Source organism: Crocuta crocuta, unplaced genomic scaffold, assembly GCF_008692635.1.
Source record: "Crocuta crocuta isolate KB4526 unplaced genomic scaffold, BGI_CrCroc_1.0 scaffold38, whole genome shotgun sequence".
Taxonomy (NCBI): domain Eukaryota; kingdom Metazoa; phylum Chordata; class Mammalia; order Carnivora; family Hyaenidae; genus Crocuta; species Crocuta crocuta.
This window is the reverse complement of record NW_027532605.1, coordinates 2963204-2976109: the sequence shown is the minus strand read 5'-3', so window position 1 is coordinate 2976109 and position 12906 is coordinate 2963204. Positions and strand designations below refer to the sequence as shown.

The following is a 12906-nucleotide window of genomic DNA, read 5'->3' as shown; positions in this document are numbered from 1 at the left end:
AAAATCAGAAATGAAACAAATACATATAAACGAGTCTTTTGTTAACGTTATATCAACACTGGTTTCTTCAAGTGTTTTATCTCGCAAGCTTTGGTTTTTCGCATTCCAATCACAACATTCCCAATTGGTGGTGTCATGCGGTGAGAGGAGAGCTTCACACTTGAACCATTTCCTGGAAACGGGTATATACAAAGCTGAAGAAATAGGATTTGATTGTTGGCAAAGATCAGTCTTTAAGCTTTTTCATTTGTTTCCTTCTTTTGAGTGTCAAGGGTTTATCCTGTCATTCAGCAGAATATGGAGACTTCATCTAAAGTTGGAAAATGGAAATGATTTTTGAGGAAACTATTAGTTTTGCAAATAAGTCATAATTTCTTAGGTAAACATCCTCTTATCTACTATATACATCACATATTTTTACCAATTAACTAGTAAGTATTCACAAATTTCATTTCATGAAGAAATGCATGCAAAATAGAATGAAGAAATGCTTGCAAAGTGTAGCAAAAGTTCTCTTATAACTAAATGATTTAAGACAACTAACATTGAAATAGGCTGTCAATAGGGAATGTGGATTTTCCATCCCTGGAAATCTTCAAGAGAAGAACTAAAACTCACTTGATTTATAATCAAAATTTTCCACTCTAAAATATATATTTTTAGCATGTGAATTATTTTAGGCTGATTATTTTTAAGAAACAAAAGGCTCAGGAAGAAACTTTGACTTTTCCCCCTAACTGTCTGAAAGCATTTAGATAGAGGACCTGCTCCAGGAAGGGCGTGATCACCATAGGTAACTGCAGTGTAATATGAACTACGTATGGTAGACAGGGAGGAACCAACAGTCTGTTTGTTAAAATTCTCTCCCATCATTTCCGTATGGCCCAGCAAACATTTGTTTATGAAATGTTTACTCTTTTTCATCTTGCTGTGAATTGTCTTCATTTCCTTTGAAGTCCCATACTCCTAGCCCCTTTTCCATAGCTCAGAATGGCATATAAGCCTCAGCTGCCTGACTGTGGACCTCATGGGCCTGTGTGCCTGACTAATGGCCTCCCTCTTAGCACTTCATTTGGTTAGTAATTATTTGATTTTCTCCTATTCGTCTCATGTCAATTTAATTCTTAGATAAGCCAGAAGAATCTTGAAGGGTAAAGTAAAAATTTTCTCCCCAACATCAGATAGAAATCCCTTGGGGCTCAGGGTCCTTCCAAGATTCTGTTATTCTAGTATGTTCATCTGTATGTAAATTTGGGGTTTGAACCACCTGACTGTATTGAGGAATGATAATAAAATGCATCTTAAATCACATTTTGCATTTAAGATTGTGACTCACTTCTCAGGAGAGTACTCTTATGCTGTTATTGACTGTAATTCATATACTACTTGAAGAAGCTCCTGGGACAGGACTAATCATACAAGAGACAATTAATCAAGAAAAACTGGAATTTGTGATGCTTGAGCTAAAATAAATATTGACCAATGGCCAATGGTGAAAGTAGAGACAAAGAGACATGAGTGAGGTACAGAAATACTTCGCCCTTTGATGGCTTTTGATGGAAAGAAAGCAGTTAAAATGAATGAAACTGTCTCCTTTGGATGCCCATAATATCAGTGACCCACAGCAACATATAGACACACCCAGTGTTATGCACATGGATTTGTTCCAACACATGTGTTTTCTCACTTCTCAGGCAGAACTTCAGCCCTTTTGATTAACAGGTACCACATTTGCTTCATTAGGAGTGCCCTTGACCAGCAATGGAAAAGAAAGGAAACATACTGCAGTTTCAATTGTTGTGGGGCTCAGGTTTTCTCTCAGCACTGCATATACACTTGGAGACATGGGAAGAAGATCTGATGGAGAATGTGGCTCAGTTGAATCACTTCGGCTTAAAGAGATAAGAAAGTACATATTGAAAAGGATTAAATGAAACTCATTTCTAGGGCTTCATCTATTTGTGACACTGAGATGCCTCGTTCATTGTTTGAAATCAGAGCACTCAGCCTGTTATGGAATAGATAACATATAAAAGGGCAACTTAATAATTCCAGGTATGGTAGACTATGGAGCATTCTGAAGGCTAGCTTTATGTATTAAAGAAAATAGGATATTGAGCATTAAAATACTTTATTGTCATGTGTATGTAGTCTGCTCTATCCTTAAATTTCCTGTAGAAAAGCTTATTTATTTAAAAAATAAATTCAAAATAGATATTTTACATGTGGCTAAGGTTACTTACATTGTTGAAATGGGGATAAAGACAGATGGAACATAACCTTTGTCCCCCCTTTCTGTTGGTCTTGAGACTAGAAAAGAAAGGCAGGATAAAATGTTATCAATATGATGATAAAATTTTTTAAAAGTCTAGAAAAATATAAGTAATGTTAAAAAGAAGAGAGATAATATGACTGTTTAGAAATTCACAAAATCACTAAAAAGTATTTTAGGTGGACCTAAAATGTGCCAGAAGAGAAAAACAAATCTCTCGACAGGCCTAATCTGACTTTGCATATTATTGTCTCCAAAATTCATGGGAAAAATTGAGAGTGAATTATATTAACTATCTTCTATCTTCTATGTTATGTTTAAGTTGGTTATAAAGACTGATTTATTTGTGTTTTGGAGGGATTTAGAGTAACTCTAGGGCAGCAGCACGTCACCATCCATGAGTTAACAATTGTAGGATATTCCACAAGATGGTGCTCATAGATGGAATGGCTATAGATGAACACTGTAATGGATTGTATACACTTTTATTAGAGACACAGAATGGTAAACTTACATTACAGTTACATGGCTAATTTTATTTATGTTCTGTCATGTATTTAACAAATATTTACCAAACGTTTCATTTGGTCAGGTATTATTTTAGCCCCTTAGGATACAACCAGGAAAGGCAGGCATGTCAAGAATTGTTATTGGCAGGCTCGCAGTAGCGGGGCATGACATTGCACGGACCCTCTTGTGCCCTCCCTGCCAAATAACCGTACAGTCTGAGTTGTGCGATGACAGTAGGTAAAAAGTATAAAGCTTATAAACCCCGGGCTTCTTTTGCAGGAAACAAACTTGCCTAACTTGTGACAGCTTTCTAATCATTACTTCCTCTTTATTTTTCTTCTCCCACAGTCATAGAGTTGAAGTCAGTACTACTTCTATTTTAGAAAGGAGAAAACCCAAACTCTACAAGTGGCTGTAAGAGGCCACCATGGCCATGGTTAAGTCCGGTCACAGCTATTGATTACTAACTACCCTGCTGGAGTTGGACAGCCCCAGCCATCCCTCCTCAGGAACTGTTTGACACACTACTTCATTTCTAAGGCTTTGACCTCATGTACCCCCTAGGTCTTATGATGATCAAAGGATAAAAAGAGGAACTTTGTTTACTCCAATATGAGGTCATTTTCCAAAATCTGGACAAAACAAGCAAACAGAAAGAACCTAACCTTCGCATGGCTGGGAGCTGTAGTGTTTACCGAAGGCTTTGTCTTTGGGAATGTCAGGATAAAGGAACTTCAGAGGGTTTTCAGGAATGTTTTCAGCCATAATAACCTTGTAGTCTCGAAGGATGTCAGCAAATGGCAGAGCAGACAACCGGCCTTTATTGTAGGGTTCTACAGAGTGGAATCTCACTTCTCCTGGAAAAACAGAAAGGATGAGGGGCTGCTGAGTGGCTCAGTTGGTTAAATGTCCGGCTCTTGGTTTGGGGTCAGGTCATGATCTCACAGTTTGTGAGATCAAGCCCTGTGTCAGGCTCTGTGCTGATAGTGTGAAACCTGCTTGGGATTCTCACATGCTCCTTCTCTTTCTGTATCTCCCACATTCTCTCTCTCTCTCTCCCTTTCAAAATAAATAAACTTTAAAAAAAGGGGGGGATGAGGGGAGGAATATTCAGGTTCCTGCAGGCATTCTTTGTGGGCATTCTTTCTGCCCACGTTATCTTTATGTCACTGGCTATAGAACAATGCCAGCCCTTTTCTGCATTGTGGACGGTACATATGGCCATGTGACAGAGGACACCCACACAGGCTCTGAGAAATTCATGGTTCTCTCTTCTGGGACAACTGTAACAGCTAATGTTTAAACCCACTGAACAAATGAAAAACAGAACACCACACTACACACTTCTGGAAACTGAAACACCAGTAGCCAAACTCCATACTAACTTCACATGAATAAACAAAAGCGAGCATGTACCATTTTCAGAATGGTCTACCCAGGTGAAAGTTATTCCTCCAAGGTGGCTTTCACTGAATCTTAACAAAAAGGTTCCAGGCATTTTATCCTTTAGCAAGAGGCGTTCTTTCTCTTTGCTAACAAAGCCCATGACATACCTAAAAATAGAACAATGCATAATTTAATCTGAACAAACACTGTAATTTATTACACTTGCATTTATTTCATTCACAAAGAACAGATTTGTACTGAGTGTAATAAAAAGTCAATGAAATAGTCTTCTAAGATTAAAGTAAAAATAAGTGCTCCATTAAGAATGTAGGAAAGCGAACTATTCCCACCCCTTGACACTAAACATGTTTAAAAAGAAAAGAAAAAGAAGGGGGAAAAACAGCATAAAAATAAGAACCTAATGAACTCTTATGGAAAATATAGTCTGTAACTCACCCATCAATCCAAAGGGGAAGAATGTGTTTCTTAATTAGATCTAATATTGCTTCAAGCCATGTCCAAAAGGTAAATGATTTACCAGGTAAGTGTTCCTATTGGAATAAACAAACATATTAGGACAATCATTATTTCAATAGTAATAATTGAATATTATTTCAAATACTATTTATAGTAATTGATATAATAATCATCAAGTTACATTTTTCAATGAAATATTTCCTTTAAGAGAGACAATAGAGTTAAAAAAATAACTACATCCAGGAAAACCTTAAAACTCCAGATTATAATATGGAGGCTTAAATAGAAGCACTACTAAAAAAAAATGATCTAAATGATATTCTTGTTCCCCTGTTTGTACCTTGCAGAACTTGGCCCAGGTGAGATGACCATCATTGTAGCTAGACTGGACTAAAATGAAAGAAAAGAATGAGATTTGTATTAAACAATAAAACTCTTCAATTTGGTGCTCAATTTTAATTTTCCCCAGCCCCTTTCAAGAATTTCTTAAGCATCTGCTATAGGTTTATGATGTGCTTAATGCTAGGAACAGTAAAGATGTAAGATATGAAATTTATTATCTAAGAAAAATTCTTTTCAGTGGAGGAGCTAAGATAGTTTTAGGAAAAGGGTGAGTGTCTAGGACCAGGTCCCCATGAATGAATAGGATATAAGTTCTTAGAGGAGGAGGAATAAACCACTCCCAGTAGTAAGAATAATGCAGGATGAGGCATAATGGACATGAACATGGCTTATGTAGGAGGCAGTAAGAGCTGCCTAATGTTGGTAAATAAACACAAAATAAATTTATGTAAGTTAGATATAGCCAGACTACCAGGAGTCCTGATTATTACCATGAAAAGAATGAACTAATAATCCATTAGGTAATAAGGAGGCATTGACTACTTTGATCCAGAGCAATGAAAGGATACAAAAGTTTCTACCTAAAATTTTAAGGAAATTATAACCCATAAGGATAATTTGATAAAGATCTGAAAGGGCATGGCCACTACCTGTACTATGTATTTAAAAACTTTATTCACTCAAACAAATATTTACTGAATGCCTACTATTGCAGTTTATAAACTAAATAAAGTTCAAAAAGCATATTTACATTAATTAAATTTTTTAATATTCCCCAAAGTTCTGATTTATTTAAATACCTATTGATCACACAGTAGGTACAAGTGGCAACCCAGCATTGCTTGTCAAATCACACACGATTTCACTGCTATTGCTCAAGTCCATCTTTGGCCCTACATAGTTAGAAATGTATACAAGTCCAATCTTAACTCTTTTTTTCATGCTAAATGTGTTCACCCAGACTCGTCAAAACATAATCTTTTGAAATTCTTTTAGAAAAATCTTACACTATAGTCACTGTATGAAGTACCAATGACTATTTTGCAAATTTTAAAAACGTTAGTCAAAACTGAAATTTTCTTGATACGGAGGATTCAGAATTGCATGGATGGCTTTGAACTTCTAGTAAATTCCCTGGTCCTGGAATCAGCTATCGTCCGGTTGGTTAGTGACCATTGTGATATTAACACGAAAGATCAAGGCACCATTCAGGCTTCACATCGCACTCAGTGGGAATGGCACAAAAACACCCTGGAGAATGGAGAGTGGAATGGAAAGGAAGGGGCTTTGGAACTGGACAGACCTGGCCTGTGTCTTGGCTCAGCTATGTACTAGCCATGCTGCCATGGCAAGTCACTTAACCTCTGAACCTAAGTATCCGCATCTATAAATTGTAAAAAACAATGAGTTATCCATTCTGAAGAAAGAAAACATAACATTTAGTTTTATGCCTGACAATATAGTAGACATTCAATAAGTTGTGACTATCATTATTATTATTGATAGTAGTAATATCACCTTGTTCTTTAAAATACTTGAGTACCCCAAACAGAGGCAAGCCTTCCACATCTAACAGCTCTCACCTGTCAGCTTCTCCGCCAACATATTGAGTTGATCTGAGTTAAGACCACGGCCTACATATGATGAAAACTGCCAACTCATCACTTCCAGGAGTTGACTCAAAGTGGCAGATGGAGGATTATTAAAGAAAACCAAGTTCTGAAATAGAATTGTTAATGATGATTATATTCATTAATTACATTGAACACATTATAATCTGATATATAAAGTCCCTGTTTTAAACTCTTTATGCCAATCTAAGTTAATAAAGAATATAGACTCATCTCTCTTGCGCTTTTTATTTTTATTTATGTATTTTTTTTAAAGTTGGGCTGTTTGAACTGCTTTTTTTTAAGATTTATTTTATCTTTATATATAGAGAGAACATTAGTAGTGGAGAGAAGCAGAGTTACAGAGAGAGAGAGAGAGAGAGAGAGAGAGAGAGAATTCCAAGCAGACTCCATGCTCAGCATGGAGCCCAACGCAGGACTCAATCCCACAACCCTGAGATCAGGACTTGAACTGACATCAAGAGTCAGGGGCTAAACCAACTGAGCCACCCAGGCATACCTCTGTTGTGCTTTTTAATTGTACTGATTTTGTCTTTTCCTAAAGAGTTCCTTAATCCTTGAGTCCAATAAAATATATGGCCCCATCTTATCCTTGAAAGAATTGTTGGGCATCTTTTAGATTTCCTTAGACTATGAGCTATCAATCAACTCATATAAATACTTAACACTGTCCAACAAATCATTGGACAAATACTCTTTTCTTAACTAATAATCGTAAACAAAACCTATATCAAGTTATTTAATTAGTTTATCATGGGTTGGTAACAAGTTATACCTTGAACAAACAAAGCATCCCACAGCACAAAAAAGGTTGTCTCGGGCTAAAGAAAGTGGCCCTACAATATGAATTCATAAATTCACCTGAGTCCTATTTTATGGATAATATAGTAGTCTTCTGTGTGATTAACTGCAAACAAGATTGCTTGTACCAGGAACTGGGTCAACAATAGTGAAAGACAAGACTTTATCTCAGATTACTGGAAAGCAGAAGGTGTGAAAGCCAGGAAAGATGTTCTAAGGAGAGAAGGAGGGGAGGAATTAAGTAATCTAGTGCAGTACAGGGAGAAGGTCTTTGGCGAGCGTGAACTAAGCTGGGCAGTGAGAAAAGGAGTGAATCCAAGAGATTTCAGAAAGTGGGACTGAAAGAGGACAACAGCATCCAACACCAACAAGGAGTGGGAGATAGGAAGGGGAGGAATGGAGAGAAAGAGTTTCTAGAGAGGCAGTTTCCCCTGAATCAGAATTGTGTCTGGATAAATGACCAAAGAGCGTAGAATATGATCAAGGTCTAGGAGCTTAGGTTTTGAAGCAAAATAAAGAAGAAAACCAGAGTTCATTGTTATGCTGAACTCTGTAAGTGGCTGTGCATCTGCATTTTAGGAACTATATATGATCTGCATCTCCAGATTTCTCATCCAGGAATAGAGTAGAATCCAGGATGGTTCGTATGACAACTTTCATGGCTTTCTTACAGAAGAAGGATGCTGAGGAAATCTTCGTGCAACAGTACTGTACTGAGGACAGAGAAGTGACCCATCTTTCCTCCTACATCCTGGATTTGAATGAAAAGCTCTGAATATGTGTAGCTCCCAACAGGAAATGGCATTTAATTCCAGGGGTGTAGACTCTTCTTGGCTTTAAAGACCAGGTGACTTTTCTAGTGAGTCCTATTCTCACTATTATCCTGAGAGGAAGGGAGGCACCATGTACCCTGTGCAGCCTTCCTCTGTATAGTTAATCTGTTTCAGATGCCAGGGAACCAGAGGATCAGAAGGAATAGGGCTGAGTCATTTTCCATGTTGTTTCCTTATTAGGCACATTTTTACAAAAGGGAAAGAACACTTAGAGCCAACTCATCATGTCTGTTCTTATTGTTAGAGCCCAAGGTAAAAAAAATTCTTCCCTTAAGAGGGAATCTTTGCTTTGAATTAGGAAGAAATGTTATTTACATTTGACCTATTTTCTCTAGACCTTGGTGGTTTCCAGGACAACACAACTGAGGTTTTGTAAGAGGGAACAAGGGGAAGGGTTGACTCATCTTTTTTGCCACTCCCTTCTCTCCTTGTCTTTTCAGAAGAGCATCTGTTTGGGGCTTGCTTTGTTAACTTGAGGCCAATTTTTAATTTATTTCTCAAATAACCACCAGATGGCAGTAAAACCCAACTTGCACCTAGAATGGATTAAATCTATAATCAACTTGAAAATATGTATAATCAGGGGGCAGTTAGGCATTAGGGCATTAGTCAATGTTCTAGTGACTTATTTGGAAACCAATTTTCTACCTTTGTAGAAAAGTCTGTTTGGAGGTGTGGCCAAAAGTAAGGGGGTAAACAAAGCAGATATTCAATTCCAGACCAAGAAGCCTCTCCAAGTACAATTAACAGAGCCATAGGATGGAGTTAGAACTCTCTGGGATGCACACAGTTGGAAGCTGACCAGACCCTCAGAAGTAACAAATACTTTTCTGTCAGTTTTGCTAGTCGGAACCCTCCCAGTGTCCAAGCACATCAGAACATATTACTTTAAATATAACATAAGAGAGAGGATTAATACAACTAAATATATATATCTTATATCTATCTATCTATCTATCTATCTATCTATCATATAGATATATTTTATATCTATATATAGATATCTTTTGTTTCAGATGGGTTTTATTAACAATAAAACAAATCAAATATCAAATAGGCTTAAAGGAGGAGAAATAAGAATAGAGACTCTACCTGGGAATCGTTGGTTGACACATTGTACCAAATGATGGACGCCCAAGCATTAGGTAACTGGCTGACATTGGAAATCATCACCACAGGTNCAGGCATTTGCACCTTGCACTGATTTTATATTTGACCCTGTACCCTGAAGGGCTATCTCGAGCCAGCTCCACTCCTTTAATCCCAGTGTCTACACTGCCCTACATACTAAAATGACTTGTGAAGGTATGGGAACTTTCTGAGCATGTATGAGTCAAAGTACAGATTTGAAAGGAGCCATAAAAACAGGGATTCTTTCAGACTGCTTGGTCAGTTAGGTTCTCTAGTATCTTCCCTTGACATCATACAAATATTTATACTTTCTCATATCATGTATAGCCTAAAATGCAACTAGAGGTTGTATTAATTTTGCAACTGTCCTCTTAATAAGTTACTTTAAGGAATTTAATTTTAAATTTATCTCTGAAATACATCAATATATTCAAGTTATGATCTGACAATCTAATTAGTGTCAGTATTAAACATGGGCATTTTAACCACAGAAGATGGAGAGGTGAGCAATTCTGGAGAAACATAGCTGCCCAGTCTGCTGTGGAAGTCACCTGTAGTACTGACACAGTAGTTTTCAACCTCATGGAATAAACAGACTTTCCCAGATAGTGTGCAAAACCAATCAACCTGCATTAGTTCCTTCCCCATAACAGAAGTTAGATTTCTGTAGACAGTAAAATACCCAGCTTAAGAGGTCACAGAAATAGTTTAAGGAAAAGAAATGAGGAAGGCATTTATGGAAAAATTTTACACATTTATATTCAGTAAGACAAAAAAAGAAAGGCAGGACTCTAAAACCATACATCTGACAAATAAGATCATATCTGGGGTGTGTAAAACCATGTTTGTTCATTCATGAACTCTTTCATTCATTTATTCGACTAGTGTTGCACATCTACTACATGCTAGGCATTGAGTGAGTCACTGGTAGTGGAATGACAAAGCCATGATGTCCTGCCTTCAAGTAGCTCAAAGTCAGTCATGTTCAATTTAATCCTCAAAATTTCTTTATTCCTTTCTTGAGCAAAATGGTGAGTGTTACAAGAGAATCAAAACAATGCACTGTTAATGTTCCTATCATTTGTCTTTACTCATTACATTAGAAAAGCCTTCATTCTGAGAGATTTTATGTACTGTGTGACATAGTTTAAGGCTTTCCACTGAGTATTCATGACTCAGAAGAGTCTGGAAAAAGAGCCAACAAACATGCAACCTGGGTAAGAAAGTATTCCATCTATATTGAATTGATAATGCCCATGAGATTTTATTATGTATATTTAACCAGAATAGTATACATTCTAATAGTAGAATGTTGACTAATTAGTAACTGACATATTGATTTTTCCATAGTAAAACAACAACAACAAAAATAGAGAATGCACTAAAACCTAGAAAAGGCTTAGCTTTTGTCTACAAATGACAGCAAATTACTGAAAATATTATTAGTAAATAGTTGATTGACACCTACCTCCAAATCTATGGTCAGGCCATAGAGGCAGATCTGTGATTCAAAGGTTATAGAATGAAGCTCTTCAGTTACCATGTGACAGCCCTAAGGAAGAAAGAAATAAGTTGTTATCTTACAAATGCATTCCTGCTATTTATTAATAGGCCTGCTTCTATACAAATTAACAAATTCTTAAATTAAATGCCCCAAACATTCCCTATTGTGGAACATTTTCTCTTATTATTTGAAGAAGTTATCTAGAGTATATAAAGTGAGAAATCTTCATTTCCACAAACAGAATGATCTTAAGTCTCCAAAACAACATAATTTCTGCTTAAAATTCCAGCATATTTTCATCAGCTTAAATGCAGACAAATAACTCCTTATTTTTAATTTTTAAAAATTTGTCCTTTTGACTTACAAACTATTAATACAAGTGAGGCATATATGTGTAGATATAACAGAAACAAATCCGTATCATAATGAATTTATTTTAAAAGAAAGCAAGATTTCCTTCTGGTTAAACATGGCAGGTGGAAAACATGTATTTTCCTTTGCTCCCTCCAGAAAATTCAGTAAGTTTTGTCAACTTTTTTGTAAAATAAAACTATAACCTAGATGCCTAGATGCCTAGTGAGAGGTGGGGGAGTATGGAGGGAAGGTGACAATAAGGGACAGTGTGTCTCAGAACAAGGGGGTAGGAAGCATTGAGCCCCTGAGGCCAGAGAGTGAAGAGAGCTGAAGAGGGGAGCAATTTTGAGCCCATGCAATGAGTTCCTCAGCCCTCCTCAGCCCTGGAGTGGGACAGAAGGTTTACTCTCTAGAGTGGATGAATCAGAGGAACTGGAGAGGCTGTCTGCATTTTGGATCTAAGGCCAAACTGAGGGAAAGGATGAGAGACAATGCAGAAAACAGAAAGATCCTGTAAAAGTCTATGGAGAAGTCTGTGCCCCTTTCTTTGACATCTCCAGGAAAGACATGTGGAAGTGGACAAGATCAAGGAGACAAATTACAGATATTGCCTTTGGGGGTCCCCCAGTAAGACAACCAGGTCCCAATAATCACCCTTAAGTCTACAATTCCCAATATACACATAGAGCTTCCAGACTTTTAGTGCCTTTCTCTTAAACAGCAAACATTTGACAATCACCAAACATGACAAAACCTGTTACAGGAATACAAATACAAAAATCAACAAGAAAGAGCTCAGAAAAAAAAAATACTGCAAAAAAGCAAATGAAGAGTTGAAAAAAGTATCAAGCTCAGTTTTATATATTAACTTAACAAATAAATGGCCTAAGAATAGGGGCAAATCAACCAATCATAATGGTTGGACATCACTTGGATAATGATTTGCACAAACTAACTATAAAAAGATCTTTTTGAGACAATGGAGAAATTTGAACAAATAAGGAATTTTATTAAGGAAAGATTTTAAGAAATTGCTTTTTGTGTGTGTGTGTGGTAACTGTACTGTGATTAAGTTTTAAAAAACCTTTTATCCAGAAGATTTGCCTACCAAAATATCAATGAGTAAGATGCCATACTATCTGGAATTTTAGTGCTCCAGAAAAAAAAAAAGTGTGTTTATAGAGGGAAAACAGATGAAATAAGATAGGCAAATGTTAATCATTGTTGAAGCTGGGTGATGCATAAATGGAAGGTTCATTGTATTTCTCTCTCTACTTTTGTGTGTGTTTGTGTATTCACTATAAAGCTCTTAAAGATGTTTAAAAATATTTATTAATATTCTTAAAGACATAACAAATATATTACATCAGTGAAACAAGACTAAGATGCTATCAAAAGGAATATTCAGAAAATAATTAATAATTAAAAATATAATAGAAATATACAAGTCAGCACGACTAAAAATAAAGTGAAAGAAATGTTCCAGAAAGTGAAACAAGAAAACTGAAGAAACTTTAAAAAATAGGATAGAAAAGATAGTAAAGAATTAATACACAAACTCCAATAACAAACTAACAGAAATTCTAGAAAAAGAACAGAGAAACTAGAATAGGAAAAAGATCAAAGGCATAACCAAATGATAACTGTCATATACTGCTGATGGGA

At 36.3% G+C, this 12906-nt stretch overlaps 1 protein-coding gene across 1 annotated transcript in view; it reads right to left on the bottom strand.

Moving 5' to 3' along the window:
* Positions 1–20: 20 nt before the first annotated feature.
* STAT4 (signal transducer and activator of transcription 4) overlaps positions 21–12906 on the bottom strand; it is a 116793-nt gene continuing 103907 nt past the window's right edge. Inside the window, exons 17-26 of the mRNA XM_077780207.1 lie at positions 10852–10935; positions 9345–9446; positions 6571–6706; positions 4986–5035; positions 4625–4719; positions 4199–4335; positions 3448–3639; positions 2244–2310; positions 1784–1892; positions 21–310 (exon numbers count right to left, since the gene is read on the bottom strand). Of these exons, the coding sequence (XP_077636333.1) occupies positions 284–310; positions 1784–1892; positions 2244–2310; positions 3448–3639; positions 4199–4335; positions 4625–4719; positions 4986–5035; positions 6571–6706; positions 9345–9446; positions 10852–10935 (999 nt within the window). The 3' untranslated portion in view covers positions 21–283. The remainder of the gene's footprint in view (positions 311–1783; positions 1893–2243; positions 2311–3447; positions 3640–4198; positions 4336–4624; positions 4720–4985; positions 5036–6570; positions 6707–9344; positions 9447–10851; positions 10936–12906) is intronic.